The sequence below is a fragment of the Dipodomys merriami genome, unplaced genomic scaffold (genome assembly GCF_024711535.1).
Source record: "Dipodomys merriami isolate MVZ:Mamm:240054 unplaced genomic scaffold, mDipMer1.0.p SCAF_1, whole genome shotgun sequence".
Taxonomy (NCBI): Eukaryota; Metazoa; Chordata; class Mammalia; order Rodentia; family Heteromyidae; genus Dipodomys; species Dipodomys merriami.
In genome coordinates, this window is record NW_027202270.1 from 20934957 (window position 1) to 20955520 (window position 20564).

Sequence of the window (20564 nt, forward strand, 5' to 3'; positions counted from 1 at the left end):
AAAATTCTATAAATGCACATATAATAGGATTAATAGTATCGGTGATTTGTGGCATCACCTGTAGAGAGACTGGTGTAGTGTAGAGCAAAAACTCAGAAATGATCATGGTCTTCCCTGGAAAATGTGATTTTTCGATGATGAATTTAACTATTTATAAAAATTGTGATATTTTGGAATTTATTATTTTTTATTTTTATTTTTTGTGAACATACTGTACAGAGGGGTTACAATTACATGAGCAAGATAATGAGGACATTTCTTATCAAGCATTGCAGCCTCCTCCTTTGTTTACCCTTCACGTCCCTTCCCAGCCTCCCCCCGCCCCCCACCCAATCACCCCCCCCCCCCGCACCCCCTACTACCCTTCTCACCCTCCCCCCCCCCCCCCCCCCCGCACCAAAGTTGTAAAGTTCGTTTTTGAGATGACAACTTGTACTTCTCATTGTTGCAACGGGTCCACCTGTATCCTTATTTAAACGACTTGTTTTTTCCCTTCTCCTCCACAAATTATACCGACATCAAATATAGTGAAAGCAGGGGTTATACTGTGGGGCAGGGACATACAAAGCTACAAAGAAATAATCTTATAATTGCATTAGAAACAAATGCATGAAAGAAAAAAAAACATTTAAATACATATCAAAGGGTTCATTTTCCTAACATCACATTATCTGACCTTTCCTGCTTGACTCATACATATACTAGATATTGCAAATAAGGGAAACCATGGGACCTATGTTTCTTTGTGGAATTTACTATTGAGGCATGTGAATTTTACATATCATGTAAAAGTGTTTCAGGCAGTTTGAACATAAATATACATATTTAAAGAGAACTTTAGATGGTCAATGGTTTTAGGGCTAAACAGACACTACGGACTACAAAATTATTTATTCCAGATGCTGAAAGGCAAGTAAACATTCCTTGCCCATGGTATTGCAGTCTGCCATAAATCTAAGCATGAGACAAAGTTCACAAAATTCAGACAAATATGCCTCAACCCACAGAAAATCTATCACTTCACTTACAATATTGAATATATGAGTGAGCAAAACAGATAAAATAAGACATATGAAAGCCTCTGGGGAGAATTATGCCTTTAAAGTATGTTAAATGTTAAGGAGAGATCACTTTTTCCATTAGGAGAAAGTTTTTAAAGTGAAGACAAGGTGTGTTTGGCTATAAGAGTGTTGAAATGTACAAGTTCCAGCCAGAAGAATCTTACTAGGAAGGTGAGCTTCAAGTGAAAAGGATTCAAGGAGCATTCAAGAAGAGGGAAGAGTTAAGGTCAAGAGCTCTGGATCTGAAGCAGTGAAGTAAGTTGGCCAGCGTAGCTAGACTTCAGAGTCCTTGATTCATAAGAAATTAGGAACAAAACTGAATTGAAACCAAACTGGCCTTGTGGCTTTAACTAGATGCAAGAGGCTCAGGTTTGCAGAATAGCTAGAAATTAGATAGTTCCAGTTACTGGGGCAATGAGAAATCAATTAATGATTATAATTATCAAGCTACTTAACCCAGCTACCCATGGCTCACATCTCTAATCCTAGCTACTCAAAAAGTTGAGATCTGAAGAGCACAGTTCAAAGCCACCCAAGACAGGAAAGTCTGTGACATTCTTTTCTTCATTTAACCACGAGAAAGCCAGAAGTGGAGTTGTGGTTCAAGTGGTAGAATATCAGCCTTGAGAAAACAAAACAAAACAAAAATCAGACAACAACAAAGAAAACCCATCAGAAACACTGCCCAGGCCCCAAGTTCAAGCCTTCAAACCCCAGGACTATCACACACACACACAAAGAAAAATACAGATATTTAATATTCCTAAATCTACATCTGTAATTCTCACTTATGCCTTGAACTTCAGGCCTTTACCTCCAATTATCCACAAGACATCTACCTTGGTATGTTCCATGGAAAGCTAAAGAACCAGAATGGCAGAGTGCTTAAAGTCAAACGAATCTTTCCTCCAAACTTGATCTTGTAGGTGCAGATCACACTCCTACAACAGGCTCAGATATCATACAATCACCAGAGCTTACTTTCGGTATTTCCTTCCAGCTCCTCTATAGTCTTGCTCAGTTAAATTTTGTCCCCATCTGTACCTTGTCTCATTACAGGTCCTCAACATCTCACACAGAAATACTTGTAATTAATTTGCTGCCTTCAATCCTGTGGACTTCTTTTTTCAGACCATTGTCATAGCCATGGTTCTTAAACAGAGGTGATACTTGCCTCACATGAGATATTTGTCAATGTTTAGAGACATCTCTGTGACCACTGGGGTGAGTACCATTTAGGATTCAGCAGGCCAAGACCAGGCATACTGATAAATGCAATGCACAAAAGATCGCTTCTCCCAACATCAAAACATACCCAGCTCTCCACTAAAGGAGACCAAATACTCTCTAGACTGCAAACCTGAGCACCTTCTTGCCCACCATGCACCTGCTTACTATGTCCCCAAACTTCCTCACATGTTTTATTTCTATCCCTCAACTATAGCGTCTCCACATGTCTTTGCTTGCTCTTCCCTTCCTAGTGATAGGGATATTTATTCACCGATACGTGGGTATTAAATAGATTTGCAGCATGGTTCAAATAAAATTGCTAAATTTCTCATGAAATGCCACTGTTTTATATTTTTTTCTCTTACTCCCCTAGAACCATGCTGCAAAATACATAGCACATTAATTTCTGCATACATGTCTAGCTTTTCCTCCTAGGGCTCACATTGTTTAATACATGTAACTAGTGACTAATTTAAATGTAACCATGGCAACCGTGGAATTGAATTTTTTATTTTCATTTAATTTTAATTAGCTGTAATTAAAATTTGCTTGTGTAATTGGCAACTATCCCAAGAGGTATTTTAGATAAAAGACATTTCTATCATTGCAAAAAGTTGTCTTGGACAGTACTGCTCTAGATCATTTGTATTCAATTGGGGGCTTTTACAGCTAGCAAAATATTTGGCTGGGTGAATGAATGAGTGAATCTATATTTCTATTTCTGAGTAATCAAGGTAAAATTTCTTCTCCTATGAACTTACTTAAGAATTATGCCAGATATTTAAAAAATCAGATAAGTGATTTTTTTATTGTGAAAAATACTATACAGAGGGATTACAATTACATGGGCAAGATAATGAGTATATTTCTTATCAAGCATTGTAGCCTCCTCCTTTGTTTCCCCTTCCCATCCCTTCCCTCCCACCCTTCCCTTCCCCCCCCCCCCCCCAAAGTTGTGAAGTTCGTTTTTTGACATAACAACTTGTACATCTCATTGTTGCAATGGGTCCACCTGTATCCCTATTTAAACGATTTGTTTTTCCCCTTCCCTTCCACAACTTATACCAACATCAAATACAGTGAAAACAGGGGTTATACCATGGGGAGGGACATACAAAGCAACAAAGAAATCATCTTATAAATATGTTAGAAACAATCTCAAGACAGAAAACAAAAACTGAGTCCTTAAAGCGTTTTGTGACTCTCACATGAGTTTACTTCATTTCCACACCAATCTTAGCATTACATCAGGTTTTGATTTCTAGGCCAGGTAGTTTTGACTGTTTTCTTTTGATTTGATGATCACACCACAGCTATCTTTTTTTTTTTTTTTGCATATCTACTTTTTTTTTTTAATTTAATTTAATTTTATTTGTGAACATACTGTACAGAGGAGTTACAATTACATGGGCAGGATAATGCGTACATTTCTTACCAAGCATTGCAGCCTCCTCCTTTGTTTACCCTTCACATCCATTCCCAGCCTCCCCCCTCCCCCCCAATCCCAATCCTTCTCCTTCCCCCCCCCTCCCCCCCCGTCCCCGTCCCCCGCACCGACGTTGTAAAGCTCGTTTTTGGACATGACAACTTGTACTTCTCATTGTTGCAACAGTTCCACCTGTATCCTTAAACAACTGGTTTTTCCCCATCTCCTCCACAAGTTATACTGACATCAAATATGGTGAAAGCAGGGGTTATACTGTGGGGGAGGGACATACAAAGCAACAAAGAGATAATCTTATAAATGCGTTAGAAACACATGCATGAAAGAAAAAAACATTAAAATACACATCTAAGGGTTCATTTTCCTGACATCACATTATCTGACCTTTTCCGCTTGACTCATACATATACAAGATATTACAAATAAGGGAAACCATGGGACCTATGTTTCTTTGGGCCTGGCTTACTTCACTTAATATAATTTTTATTATGTATTTACATGGGAATGGGCTGTATTTAATCTATTATATAGGAACTTGCTGTATTTAATATATTTACATGGGAACATGCTGAATTGTCCAAGTAGGGGAATAGAATTTCTTGTATATAAAGAATAAACCAGAGATTTGAAGTGAAAAAAAAAACCTACGCTTAATTCTCAATATCAGAAGGCGTAGTGTCAAATTTTTCAGTTTAGACTTTCTCCATAGGTCACTGAAAGATTATACCTATTATAGATATGTTGTTAGGACTGGTTATACATTTGGAGATATAAAGACCCTTAGATTTCTGAAAGACTAGACCTTTAAGAAACAAAACACAAGCTTTTACTGGCCTGGAAATCCCCACCCTCCTGCCTACCTCAGTCTCCCAAATGTGGAACATGATGCCCAGTCAGATTATTGACATTTATTTATGTGTTTATTTTTGTGTTGGTCCTGGGGCTTGAATTCAGGACCTGGGTGTTCGGCACCCCGAACAGTTTTCCAAGTGTTTTATTCATATTTTATACTTTTCGTCAGTTTCTAAAAAAAGTAATAATGATTATTGATACAGTTCTGAGAAAGATCATTTTCAAAAATGGTTATTCATATCAAAGTCTATAAATGATTAGAAAATGAAAATGTGAGAAATTATGACAATTGTCTAAGTTTTCATGTCCAATAAGGACTTGCCCAATAAGGACTCAGAATCAAATCTTCTGCTGTAAAGTTATTTTATTTGATGTTAATTCTATTTTGCTTTGAGCATGTGTAGCCTTCCTAATACTGGGATATTTGATACATACCATCTCACCTGATTTAAATTTTATCTTTTATAACAAAAAAGAACACATATAATCTTTATTTGAATCGCTTATCTTTAGTTATAGCTCTTGACACTCAGAAACAGACATTCAAAAGAAATCTACTGCCAGTTGCAATGACCTTCTGTCTAAACAACCAAAAATACAAAAACTGACAGATAAGGTGAAACAATGACTTAGAAGCCATTGTATAGACACAAAGGAAAATGATCACCAAGAGATGGGAACCTAACCAGGTGGGCCTAGAAGATGGCTGTGACTCGGCCCTCTCACAGCATAGAGAGAAGTTGCTCAGCAGACCACACTTTCTGAACTGAGATGAGGTGAGAATCTGAGGAGACCTGGGCTGCTCTGTTTTGCAGGGCAAAGTACAGGAGAGGCAAATGTGGCATGAAGATGACTTTGTAAGTGAGCAGAGAAATCTCTGCCAGTAGTTAGCCAAAGGACCCCTGCTACAGACACACAAAGAAACTGCCTAGATGTCTGGAAAGAACTACCTGAAATGGTGATGGAAATATTACCTTGCCCAGAAACCAGACTGAAATCTCTCAAGATTCTTGGTCAATGGGTAAAGTAATACTGAACTATGAGTCTCATTTCACAATATGAGGAAATAATTAGCCTGAGACTGAGCAGTGGTTCTGTCTCAGCTAATAAATGTTGAAAGTAGACCTCACTAGTTTTTAAGGACCTGATTGTATCCTAGAACTAAGCTGATTGATATAGGAATACAAAAATATCTAGCATCCAACGAGATTAGCTCAATGTATTTCAGGTATTTGGGTGACATTTCTGTTTTTATACATGAGAAAATGGTGGCTGTTTGTAAGTGATAGTTAGAATTTAAAGTCAATTTGATTGAGATGTACAAGATGTTAGGTCGAAAAAGAACTTTACAACTTTGGCAGGAGGGGGGACGGGGAGTGGTGGAGGAAAAGAGGGACAGCAGGCTGGAGCTGGGAAGGGATGGTAAGGGGAAACAAAGGAGGAGGCCACAATGCTTGATAAGAAATGTACTTGCCCATGTAATTGTAACCACGCTGTATGGTATTTTCACAATAAAAAAAATAATAAATAATAAAAATAAATTAAAAACAGTCTGATTGAATTCAAATTTATTACATAAAAAGTAGAGTCAGGAATGAATGGATATGTAAATCAGACAAAAAATCTTTAGTCTGAGTTTTTTATTTGATGTTGATGGATGTTATTTGATTTGAGCCTAGTGATTTTGGAATTAATAGAAGATGAGGATGGAAATTAGAGATAGCAAGGTAGAAGGAGCGGTGAAGGTGATCAGTGATCTAGTTAAGTCTAGTTAAGATCTAGTTAAGTCTAGGTAAAGCTTAGAAGTTTATAATTATCATTGTCACTTCTGTTAAACTCATAAATTACAGGCTCAACGACCACATGTTAATAACTGTCTTATTCAGGTTCCCTTCCTCTCTCTCTCCCGCCTTCCCTTCCCCCTCTCTCTTCCTTCCTTCCTTCCTTCCTTCCTTCCTTCCTTCCTTCCTTCCTTCCTTCCTTCCTTCCTTCCTCTCTCTCTTCTTTCTTTTTCTTCCTTCCTTCCTTTCTTTCTTTTCTGTCTCTTTTCTTTCTTCCTTTTTACTTCTTTTGTAGTACTAAACTCAGGGCCTTACACATGCTAAGCAGATGCTCTATTTCAACACCTTTTTCACTTTGGTTAATTTCAGGATAGGATCTTGCATTAATTCCAAGGCTAGTCTGGATTGCAAGCTTCCCTTTTATTTAGTCAGAATAACAATCCCAGAAAACCACAGCAGCATTTGTATTGGTTTAGTTGTGGTCCCACTGACTTTTACTCATACTGATCTCAAATGACAATCCTCTTCTCTGTCCCCAGAGGAGCTAAAGCCACCATGGCCAGCTTAAGAAACTATTTTTTAAATTAATTTTATTGCAAAGTGTTGTACAGCAGGGTTATCGTTGCATAAGAAAAGTTATGATCGTATTTCTCATTGAACAGTGTTACCCCCTCCCTCTTTTCCCTCTATTTTTCCTCCCCTCTCCCCACTAAGTTGTAAAAGTTATTTCCAACATAGTGTTTTCTGAGTGTCACTGTTGCATTGGTTCACCCTTTGTCCTTTGTCTCACTATTTTTTTTATTCCCCTTCCTTTCCCAAAATAAGATAAATGTATATACAAGATACCAGGTACCAAAATAAAAAATTGTGACAACAGGGGATAATCCCAAAGGGGAAAAAACTGAAAGAAAAAAGAAATAACTTCACACATTAAAAAAAAAAACAAACCCTCTTGTGTTGATTAGCATGTACATAGCTATTGAGCTATTGCACTCTTCTTTTCTAGGATTATCTGAGACATATACTAATTATTACAAATGAGGGAAACCATGGAACCTATGTTTCTTTGGGTCTGCTTACTTCACTTAATACAATTTTTTTTCTGTCTTTCCATTTCCTTAGGAATGGGGCAGTGTCATTTTTGTCTGATGGAGGCATAGAATTTCATGGCATATATACCACATTTTCTCGATTTGTTCATCTTCTGAGGGGCATCTGGGTTAGTTCCATATCCTGGCTGTGGCAAATAATTCTGCAATAAGCATAGTTATGCTGGTAGCTTTGCTGTGGCCTTGTTTGTGATCATTTGGGTAAATGCCTAAGATAGGATTGCTGGATCGTAGGGGAGTTCTATGTTTAGTCTTTTGAGGAACCTCCATACTGTTTTCCACAGTGGTTGAATCAGTTTACATTCCCACCAACAGTTGGCCATATCCCCATAAGCATCTATTATTATTTGTTTTGTTGATAATCGCCATTCTAACTGGGGTGAAGTGGAATATAAATGTAGCTTTGATTTGCATTTCTTTTATTACCAGAGAATCCAGAAACAGCAAACCAAAGAAAGGCTGAATAAATGGGATCACAGTAATCTGCAGAGCTTCTGCATGGCAAAGAACATAGCTAGCAAGATAAACAGAAAGCTCACAGGTTGGGAGATCTTCACTAGGCATACAACAGACAAGGGACCCCTATAAAAAATATACCTAGAACTCAAAAATTTAAACTCGCTATTAACAAATCCTCAGAGAAACAACCACCTCAATAATAAGTGGGCTAAAGAGTTAAAATGAGACTTCTCTGGAGAAGAAATACGTGTAGCCAATAGAAACATTAAGCACATTAAGCAACTATCTTTGAACAAAGCATTTGTGTTACATGTATGTACATTTGCATTAGCTTTTGGTGATCATCTTACTTCTTAAAATGACCCATCATGATGGATGACTCAATCTGAAATGTAAAGAACATTCAAATATATTTAAAGACCAATTTGTCAACTACTAAATTTCTATAAAATTTTGATCCATTTAATCAAGCTTCTGCATCCTTTCCTTTTTCCAGTTCATTCTGTTCTGTGGCACCATTAGTCATTGTTGTGGTGGTGATGGTGACTTGTTATAGGGAGCTGAGAAAGAAATCTATAAACACTTTAAATGATGGTATAATCCTTTTCTTTTTTTCCTCTTTTGGTCAGTGTTGGGGCTTGTACTCTGAGCCTGGGAGCTGTCCCTCAGCACTTCAGCTTAAGGCTAGAGTTCTACCACTTGAGCCATAGAGCCACTTCCAGTTTTCTGGTGGCTAATTGGAGATAAGAGTCTCATGGACTTTCCTACATGGGCCGACTTTGAACCGCCATCCTCAGGTCTCAGCCTCCTGAGTAGGATTACAGGAGTGAGCCACTGGTGCCCAGCTAATCTCTTTTTAAAGAGTTTTGATTTAAAAAGAGAAAAGCTTTGATAAAACTTAATCATTCATTAAGTTTTGCTCATTGAAGCATTTTCTGTTAGAAGGGCTTAGTGCTAGGTTGTAGAGTAGGATGAGGGAGAAGACATGCTATAAGAAAAAAGATAAGATGCTGTCTTAGTACTTACTGAGCAATTTTGGCATCTTTGAGAAGCTAATGTATACACCTTCTAAGCAAGCTAACACTGACTGCTTGTAGTTTTAGATTTTAGAAATATTTATAGATAAAACCAAATAGTATAGGTAAATCTTTAATTCTGCAGATGTAAAAATGGACATTGTGTCTGTTTTGCAAACTCTCCTCATCTCTGGGTGGGCCAATATTCTTAGTCAGCTCCCTCATGCTCTGCTCTTTCCATTACAAATAGAGAAATGCAGCCTTCCTTTTTGGGGTGTTTGAAATAAATAGCATGTGATATTGCTGGAGCAAGTTTTGCATAAATTTACATAAGAATCTGAATATCACTGGGCCCCCTGAAGAGTAAAAGCTAGCCACAGTTGCTACTGCACTTGAAATTGTATACCACCGATTACAAGTTTTGGTGAGGCAGGCACTTAAATTCATTAGTCTGTTGTCCTTTATCAAGAAGGAAGTCAGTCCTTTTATATTGTGAAAGGAATGAAGGAGAGAAGGCAGGGAATTACAATTGGAAGATCACTAGCTTTTTGTAGCTTCGCAGAGAGGTCAATGAGGGAATTATAAATCCTGGGCATACATATTAGCAGCTGAAGTAGCAGCAGGTATCAAAATTCTGGATAGATTTATTTCTTTCCTGATTGGTAAAAGATTTGGTTTTTGTTTTCATTCCCTTCATTGTGCAAATGTAACCTTTGACTCCTGTAGGTGTTTATATTGTGGTGGTCTGCAGTGCTGAACTCTGATGGCCAGGACTGAGCCCATTACAGTTATCACTATCATACTTTTCTATTTTAATGTATAGGCTGAAAACTATTTCTAAGGGACTATGTCTTATTTTAAGATGAGAATAATTTTTGAATATCTGTGGCTAATTTTAATATTAAGCACCAGCAAAAAGGAGGAGAATCTTTGTGGCACGAAATTGTTTTGGTTCAGTTAGGGCAAAAAACTCAGAAGACAGCAGGTATTTCAATCAGAAACAAAAGTGTTCTGCTTCATTCATACCCCAGCAGCAAGTAAGAAAGTATTTTCCAAAATTCCTTGTTGTTGTATTTATTCATGCATTTCAAAATGGTATCTTCCTATGTAGGACAGGCTGATCTTGAATTCACGCTGTAGCCCTGCCTGGTCTTAATTTGGGAATCATCCTGTCTTAGCATACATCCTAGAATGATGGTACTCAACCATTATGCTCAGTGCTTTGCTACTTAGTAAGCAACAGTATTTCCCAAACTACAGTATCTCCAGGTTTTTGCATGAAAGGAAGAGCATGGTAATGACTCACATTCTGGGATCCAAGACCATGTAAAAGCTGCTTCAGGAAATTCCAGGACAATCTTCAGGGAAATGTAACTGCTAATACATGTTTCCCACAGAGTCACTCTGTCTATACAAATTCAGTGTTTTTTAGAGGAAGGGCCAACTCTCCTGTCCTGCTTGTAGTGTGACATGTTAACTACAGTCACTGGTGAGGGTATAGATTTACCAGACCCCAGTCACCAGAGACATTAAAAGGGATAGTCACAACTTTGTGTAATTATACTTATGAGCAAATTAGCATGACAAATTCTTTTTCCTTTAATTATGTGATTCCAGGACAATGTAGGATGCATTAGATATTCTCAGAAGTAATCTTTTTTGTCCTGCATATACTATATTATATATATATTATATATGTTTTTAAATGGCTTTAAATTGTGCCCACTTTTAAGATTGACCACAGGTAATCATAATGAGAATGATGTATGCTTTTATGTTGGTATTTTGACATTTAGAAGAATTTTGTGTTGTGCAATCTGTTTGACTGAGACTTTGTTATGTTAGCAGGTCATTCACCTAAATGGTCAAATATTCTGAGCAGTGGCATTATCTCTTATAAAACTAATAAACATGTTCTGAACTATTTTTGGCATCTATATGCTCAGAACAATCACAAAGAGACTGCAGATATATTAAATTTCAAACTAATATTTAAAATCAATAGAAAATCTACTTACTCTTGCCCTAGCACACATTGTCCTAACCATGCCCACTAAAATATTCTTTGCATTCTGTCCTGCAGTGACTTCTGATATTAATCCATGAATATTTAATGATTAGTTTTTGTAACAAGAATTGTGCAAATATCTATGGGGACTAAATAAACTGAAGGGCTGGGCACAGTGACTCACACCTGTAATCCTTGCTATTCAGGGTGCTGTTATCTGTGGATCCAGTCAGGGCAGAAAAAGTCCTTGAGATACTTATCTCCAATTTGTCACCAAAATAAATAAATAAATAAATCTGGAAGTCAAGCTGTGACTTCAGTGGTAGATCACCAGCCTTGAACAAATTGCTGAATAGACTCCAGCTATTATACCAAAGAAGAATCTACTATATTTTTCATAGACAGAGTTATCATTGTGTATGTAAACATTTTAGGAATCAGAGATAATGTTAGAGGATTATTCTAAAATGTTTTCAACCATACGATGTCTAGCCAATCAGGACTGAAATTACCACCCAGTTATCTATTACATGCGTAATATTACTCATGTTTAATCTAATTCTAGTCTGTTCCACATGACCCAGTCTTGCTGGTCCTGCATAGCATCAGGAGTCTACTGTGGGAGAAATGTGGACTTTATTGATTAAGTTTTCTTTCTTTTGATTTTGTAAGGGTTCCGTAGGTGAACATTTCTCAGCAAGGTGTAACTCTGCTCTAATGATTACTTTCTACTTTGGTTATTCTTTATGGGTGGCAATCATTCATTTGTTGGCTTATTTACTATCTTTGGTTATTAAAGGATATAAGGCCATGTTGGGAGGACTTGGGTATTGCTTCTTGGTGAATCCTCAGCTGTGAGTAGTGGTGAGAAATGAGAACTGAGGGAAGTACTAGGGAAAGTACTAGGGGTTTAGGAAAGGAATGCTAAGTAGAAATTCTAGTACTGAACATTTTTCATATATGTTAGAAAATTTAAGTCATCCAAAGGATTTACAATATGAAAACAAATGACTAACTATATAATCAGTGAGAAAGTATCAGGAAATATGACATCACCATATTGCTTCTGAATTGTATGTTACTCATCAAAAAAAAAAGACAAATGCATGAACTCATCTCCGACTGTTGGAGCTAATAAAGTTTAAAATTCAGTGTGACATAATGTTAAATGTATTTTATTTTTGTAACTGCTTATATATATAGCATTAAATTTCTAAGAACCAACTAAGTAGATAAGAGTTACATAAATTTATTCTATGATTTTCTAACTAATTTTTGAATGTCTGGTTATACTAACTTTGTTTCCTTGACCTTTCTTAAAGATTTTTTTTTCATCTTCTCCTAGAAATTATTTTATGTAAATTATTAGGAAAAATTATTTCATAAAAGGGTTAATAAAATATTTATAGGATAGGATAAGTTTAAAATATATGATTAACTTTTATTTTTTATTTTTTATTTTTTTAACTTTTAATAGTATGGGCACATTGAAAAAATTCAAATGTAGAAATAGTATGTTACATATCGTTGCCTATTCTGCAATCTCGTTAGGTGGGGAGAACCTGCTTTGTGGCTTTTCACTACACATTTAAAAGTTTGACTTATGCATCATCTAAGTGCAGTAATGAATAAGAAGTGACATCCAATATCAATATTATTGGCCCAGCTAAATGGTATCTGACATCAAGTTGGATTGCTGGAGAGGTAAACAAAATTGAAATTTTTGTAATGCATAAATGTCACCTGACATCATTTGTCCTTCAGATGATCAATGGCTGTATGACCTAAATAATTTGCATTTTTATATAAGATAGCCAGAATTTGAATCTAAGTGCTTTCTATTTGGACAACAATAAAAACAATCATCAATATGGAATTCAGCTTATTTTGATAAAATAGAAATTTTTTCCAGGTAGGCAATAGCAGATACTTGTTTCTGGATAATTTAAAGAAAAGATATGGCGAATTAAACAAGTTATGTCCAGATATTAGCAACTGAGAAAAAGTGACTTATCAATCTTAGGTCAAATTTAAAACTCCTAGCTACCTAAAAATGCACATTATAACCAGATATAAAATAGATGAAATGCTCCTACTGAAACTTAACACTGATCTTAGTAGGATCAACTACACTGCACCTACATAGAGTAGCTCAGCATCCACAGAGTTTGGAAAAGCATTAACATTGAAATAAGATAAAAATGATACAATGCTTAATGACATCCTTATGGCTATGTTTGTGCACAACTCTTCATTCAATTATTTATATATTGCTTTATTCAAGTATTACATATGTAAAATAAGTTATGCCAGACAAGTTAAGTGAAACAAAATTCAAAATATCCCTTTTCTCCTTTGTTTTTAGTAAATTCCAGAATAAAGAATTTCTGAAAAATGTAAACATGCAGAAATCCCCAAGATATTTGCTAACCATGACTCATGCCTCTCTTTCAGGATGAACAGGATGGTATTTTCTGAGCTAATAAACTAGGCAAAGGAATCAGCTGGAATGAAAGGAAAGAAGGGCTCTCACTGCTAAGATATTTAAATGAGCTATCTTGTAGATATTTAGGCTAAAATACAAAAATCCTAATGACGATTCTGAGGTTCACACAATCAGCATGTGGAAAAAATTAAATGTGACAGGTTGAATGAAATGAATTAAGAAGAGAATTTTCTACAGGACAATATTCAACATTGAGTCGATTAATATTTAGCAGTCAGTTAACAGATTTTAGCACAGTCAGAGGAGAGGAGGAAAAGTAAGTAGGTATTTCTTTTCTTAGCACTTGAGAAGAAAAGTTTTAAATGTTTTTGAAGGGTGAAATGTGAAAGGAATGGAGGAGCAGCCATTGCATCTAACAGCGTGGAAATCATGATAGCTTCAGTAGACATGATTTCTAGGTTACATTGGATGGATGAGAAGTGAATAGTATAGGAGAAGTCCTGAGCACGTACATGGAGAGGAAAATGCAGAAGTAGACCTATTAGTGAAAATTCACAGAATTTATATACTAAAACTTTAAAAACAAAACAAACAAATAATCTGAAATCCCATATGATATAGGAAAGTAATCAAGAAAAATTGTGAAAAATACAATAATTAAACTATGAAACTCAATAAAATTGCAAAAGTAAACTGGAATAGACAAAGAAAGTATGGATTATAAAACAGATCTAGAATAAGTTAGTGAGAATGCAAGGTAGTGAACTAACAAATACATATCAAAAGGCGTTAAGGAACATGGGGAATTGAATAGGATGTTTTAATAAATATTTCTAGAGAATGGCTTAGAAGGAATTGATATTACAGCAATATTTTAACAAGTGATGACTGAAATTTTTCTGTGACTGTGGAAAGTCATTTAAATTAAGAAAATTGAGGGGAGTTGGTTTTATTGGAAGGGAGGGGGAGAAGGATGAAAAGAGCTGGCATTGATTAAGATGCATTGAATTCATAAGCTGATTTGTAGAATGAATGGCAACTCCCTTGTACAATACTTTCAGATAATAAAAATATACTTAAAAAAGAAATACATGAAATAAAAATGGAATGAATCCAGAATGTAGATGCATCACAGAAAAATTAAATATGAAATATCACATATATTACCAAGAATCAGAGAGACTGACACCATTATCTAAAAGATTTACCACCTGATTGGGGGGGGGAGTCTTTGTGCAACAATAGTTACAGAAACCAATGGAATATCAGAATGCCAAGAAAATAATGACATTTTCAGATATGTGAAAGTAGAGAAAGTTTAGTGAGCACTCTCTCTGGATTGAACTACCAGGAGATATTCTTCAGCAAAAAGATGACGCTTATTGAAATGAACTCCAAGAAATAGAAACAAGAAATTTTTTTTTAAATTGTACTGTTTGAAGTACGTTATTTTCTTTTTCTCCCCTTTTGTCCTTGTTTTTTTTTTTTTATTTCTATGCCCTTTGTCTTGTATGTAAATTTATCTGAATTTATCTGATTTGGGGAGAGTAAGAGTAAGAGAGGGTGGGACCAAGGGTGAACCAATTCAGCTGTGATACTAGATACTATGTTCGAAATGAACTATACAATTTGGTCAGGGGAGGGGAGCAGGGGGTCAGGACAAAAAATATTGGAGGAAATGAGGGAAGGGGTAACACTGTTCAAAAAGAAATGTACTTACTACCTGACTTATGTAACCATAACTCATCTGTACATTACCTTTGCAATAAATTTTTTTAAATTAAACAATGAAACCCCCTAACAACATGGAAAAATTCACTGGTAAGCAAAGAAATGGTAAACATAGAAACATATCTAATAAACCCCAATTTAGTTTCCCTGATTAATTCAAGGTATACACAGGAAGATGCTGGATCACTTTTGTTGTAAATGAGAGCCTTGGGGCTCCTGGCAGAGATGTGTTCATTTTCTGCTTTCTATGTAAGGCACACACACACACACACACACACACACACACACACACACACACACACACACACACACACAACACACACACACACACACACACACACACACACACACACACACACACACACACACACCCATAGTTGTTCTTTTTAAAATCTATTCCTTGTCTATTCATACTTTCCTACAAGTTAATGTCTTGTTTCTGAATTTTGGTTTTGCTTTATAAGAAGGCCTTAAGTTAAAAAAAACAGACAAAACATTTTCTGAGTTTCTTAAAATATTTTATTACAGACTACTGAATGAGTAAGTTTCAAAAGGAAACTTACTTGGAAACTTTCTCTATTGGAAGTCTTTACTTCCAATGGAGAAATGAGTCAGAAATGAAGACTCAAGTGCTCTAACTCTACAAACCCAGACATCAAATGCAGCTCGAATAGTTTTTGTTTGCTTGTTTTGTGGGATGATACATAAATGAGGATTGCTGGATTTCTGTGAATCTTGATTTCTAGGTTGACAGCACGGAATTTTTCACCTACGGTTCCAGCTTACAAATATCAAATTGTCAATTTTCACTAGTCACATGACTGATTCTCTTTTAGAGGTGCCCAACACCTATGAAGTCCAGTGCTAGAGGATGGGAGCTGCCTGATTGCCACTTGGGCTACCAGTAGTATGAACATTGGCGGTGTGGCAGCCACATCCCTGTGCCCTGTGGCATTGTGGCTTTCCGACCTTCCTATATTCTTTTGGAAGCACAGGGCTCAAGTCACATCATTAAAATGTGGCCGCAAATGTGATGCAGGAATATCAGTCATCATAACAAAGCGCCTTTTTATTAAAACTTGCTGCAAAGAAGAAAGAAGTTAATGGAAAATTTCAATATGGCTTTGTGAGATGGATTTGGCACTGCGTTATAACAGTCCTTTGGAACTAAGGTGGTAAACAAAAACAGGGCGCTCACTTTGACATTGGACACCTGGTCCTCATATTCATCATCTTGCCCTTTAAGTATGTATAATGAATGCACGTCTCCTTCGATTGCTTGCTTCATAAATCTAATTTAGGTATTTCCATATTTATTAATTTTACTATTTAGAATGTTGAATGGTATGTCTTTTTTTCTGCTATGATATTGCTTACCAAAATAAAATGCCTGACTTACAAAATATTAGTTTACTACATTCCAGTTTCCATTTAATTTTCCCAGAATGTGAGACGCTACAAGCTACTTAATAGAGTTTTAGCATAAATATCCTATATCATATGGGCCCATGGTACCTAAATGTCTCTGTAATTTGCTAGAAATAAAATTTTACTTGGTTGTCTAGACCCAATCCATAATATAATATTTTTCAGCTAATTGGCTCACTACAGTCAATTAAATGGAATATTCTTTACAAAGACAAATCTGTTAAACACGTAATTGTGGTTGAGCCCATTATTAAAATTCTCAGGACTGACAATTACATGAACCCAATTTCAGTTGGGCCATTAGCATTTGCTCAGTAGATATGAGTACTTTCTCGCTTTCTAAAAGAAAAATAATAGAATGATAGTAACAGAATTTTGACTGCACTGTCATTTTGAAGTTACATGCAAGCAATCTATCAGATATCTTTTTAAGCTAATTGGCTAAGAGGAATATGGTTTTAGGATTCTTACTCTGTTGGAAAGTTGGAGACAAATTAAAATGTTAGATATAATTAAACCATGGCATTTGAAGGGCTTGAGAGTTCATCTATCTAGTCAACTCATTTTCCTCTGAGAAGGTACAAACTTAAATCACACTTCCAGGCTGTTCTCTCAGCCTTTTTAAAGATGCCCCTTCGATTAGCTTAGCAATACAAAGTAATGTCTTACAGTGTTCACCACTGAAATTATCTTTGCATCTGAGTACCTCTAGCTGCAGACAAAAAATACTATTGCTACACCAGTTTTATGTTATTAAAAAAAACTCCTTTTAACTGCTTTTTATTCATCTTTTACTCTTTTTTGCTACCTTTGAACAATTTTAGGTTTTTGTTTGTTTTTGTGATAGTCCTGGGTCTTGAACTCAGGGCCTGGGTGATGTCCCTGATAGGCTAGCAGTCTACCAACTCCACTTCCAGGTTTTTTGGAGCTTGATTAGATCCAAGTCTCATGGACTTTCCTGCCTGATTTGTCTTTGAACTATGATCTTTAGATCTCAGCTTCATAAAGAGCTAGGATTATAGGCACCTGGATCACTTTAGTTATTTTCAGGATTTTGCATTAAAGGTTAATGCACTCTGGTTGTTTGTCGTGGAGCACATCTGTTATCATCATCACGCTGGAGGCAGAGGTTGGAGGATCCAGCCCCAAGTATATAGTAAACCCTCCCTAGAAAGGCAAAGGGCTGGGGATATTGCTCAGTGGGAAAATGTCTTCTTACCAAACCTAAGTCATTTAAAAAGTCCCTATCTCATTTACACTTTGGAAGGTAGAGCTGGACAAAGCTGGAAATGTGTACCAAATATCTTAAACAAAACAACAAAACAATGTGTAAGTGGATTTCAGTACAGTAGAATTCCTCAACACTCCTGCCTGGAATGTGTGTGTGTGTGTGTGTGTGTGTGTGTGTGTGTGTGTGTGTGTGTGTGTGTGTGTGTGTGTGTGTGTTTTCAAATTCTGCAGCCCTTTACTTTCTATGCATTTTTCTCATTGTTTATAATTAACTCCTAAATAGATCCTCCTTTTCAGCTTATTAGGTTAATATTTACCTTTGGAAGCCTGTTTCATATGAAGGAATTTTCATCTATGACAAGTTATGAGAACTTTGGGGGAGAAAGGAACTCACCCTGGGAGTGAAGGTGGCGTCGTTGATTGAATGCATGTGGCCGTACAACGAATGCTCGCATTTACCCTAGGAAGACAAACCGGATGCAAAATTAAATACATTCCATGCATTGTATTTAACAATTATTTTACTTAAGTCTTATTTTTAATGTATTAAAATCAAATCAATAAAAATAACATATGATCAAGATTAGAAAATCTGAGCCTTTGCCATCAACTGCCATTCAGCATCACATAGGGATGGGCTGCTGAGGTACCTGTGTTGGGGTCTGCAAGGCAATTTTGCTGTTTTCAGCATTTGTACCACTGAGCAAAGATGAAACCTGCCTACTACCTTGTTTTCAGCACAGCCCTCCCTCCACTATGGGAGTGAGGTTAGGGGCCAGAAGATTTGATGATTTCTTTTAACTTTTTAATTTTCTTTTGAGATTATAGGACCACAATCAAAGGCTGTGGTTTTCAAAGTTTGGCATTCATATTACTACTTGTACAATACATTGCAGAACACAGATAGTGGTAATTTAAAATACAGAATAGGCATTTGTTTGGCAAAAACCATATTTCATATATTGACATCTTTCACATTCAATAGCTGAAGTCAAAGTTACATCCAAATACGCTCGAACATCAGTTTCAATGGACACATGGCAGCGGGAACCTCCATGTGGAGTCTCACAGTTTGGCACTGTCAACCTGTGCAATTAGAAGACCCAAGGAAAATATGCCTGGACAGTTATTTGGAGATTCATGTTATGGCCTTTGGAGTTCAGATTTTATTCAACAATATGTTACATACAGTTCTGTGAGCTTAAATGTGGACAATGAAAATAAAGAACATCGCCTTACAGGCCTTATGCAGGGGGAGATACATATTTTGTTGAAAGATAAAAACGTGTGAGGAGATAAGTGTAATGAAGGAGATGTCTATTTGGGTTACAGATATTAATTTCGGATTCTGAAAATGGCACCCTAACAGGTGATGCTTTGACAAGCTGAGCTTGGAGAAATAGTCTCAGAACTGAGATAATCTCTCTTCTTCCCTCCATCCTACTCAAGTGCAGAGAAGGGCTCTTCTGGGAGTTCTTTTATCTGACCAAAGGAAGCTCTTCCAACAATAAGGTAGTTTCTTTGATCTCCCTCCTGAAATCTTTTTTTTTATTAATAAGTTTTTTTATTGTGAAAATACCATACAGAGGGGTCACAATTACATGAGCAAGGTAATGAGTACATTTCTTATCAAGCATTGTTTCCTCCTCCTTAGTTTCTCCTTAGCATCCCTGCTCTCCACATCTCCCTCCCAAAGTTGTAAAGTTCGTTTTTCAACATAACATTTTGTACATCTCACTGTTGCAATGGGTCCACCTGTATCCCTATTTAAGCAATTTGTTAAGCTTCTATGGCTGGAAGTCTAGGATGCCATCACACCCACTCTGTCCCATGCTGTTGTTGGTTCAGAGCTTCCAATGAGAGCCATTCTCAACATTTGGGACCAATCAAATCTTCAAAATAATTTACTACTCTGAAATTGCCTCCAATTCCTGCTTCCCCTGTCCTCTATGAAGAGGGTATTGAAGCCACATATTCCTTCATTGAGCTTCATAACTGAATGGCCAAGATCCTGTGCTTTGGCCCATTAATAATTCTGTATACCTTTTCCCCCTCTATTTATCTTTCTATAGTCAGTTTATGTCAGTGAACCTTCAGAGGGTAGAGGGACAAATTTCCTCACCAGAGTGATCCAGTTTGGCCTCACTGAACAAGGATTTTAAATAGAGGGCTGGCAAAAGCAGACTTATAAGAAGCCACTATAGCTGGAGAGAAGTCCACTGATGGGGATATTTCCTCAAAAGTCTTCCTCTACTTGTAGCCCTAAATGTTTGGCCATCCACCAGCAGCTTATGCTGGCAATTCTAACTACTCAGGAGACTGAAACCCAGTATCGTGATTCAAGACTGGCCCAGGTAGATAAGCCCTTGCCAGGATAATCAGAAAGAGGTAAGGCTGAAGGCATGGATCAAATGGTAGAGTGGTAGCAGAGGAAGCATGAGGCCCTGAGTTAAAACACCAAGTACAACAAAACATAAAACAAAGTAAGAGAAGTGTCTCCAAAATGAGATAGTAAAGGGAGTTTATCATGTTGTTCCCTCACTGTTATCGGTCACTCATGGCATTTTTCTAAAATAAAGCAAGGTTGGAAAGGTGTATTACTATGCTTTGTTATAGTCCCCACCATTGCCATTTTATTACAGCAAATTAAATTTCAAGTGTCTATTACAGAATTATTGCATGCTACTAATCCCTGATCATAGAAGGCAAGAGTTTCCCCACACACATTCAAATGTCACCAAAATTTATGCAGCAACACCTTAATATTCT

General features: G+C 36.5%; 1 protein-coding gene across 3 annotated transcripts in view; it reads right to left on the reverse strand.

The window, feature by feature from the left end:
* The window catches only part of Spag16 (sperm associated antigen 16), a 782336-nt gene that overhangs the window by 243452 nt on the left and 518320 nt on the right, over positions 1–20564 (reverse strand). For all 3 annotated transcript variants that reach the window (XM_070027619.1, XM_070027799.1, XM_070027711.1), the window contains one exon: positions 18190–18255. In XM_070027619.1, the coding sequence (XP_069883720.1) occupies positions 18190–18255 (66 nt within the window). The remainder of the gene's footprint in view (positions 1–18189; positions 18256–20564) is intronic.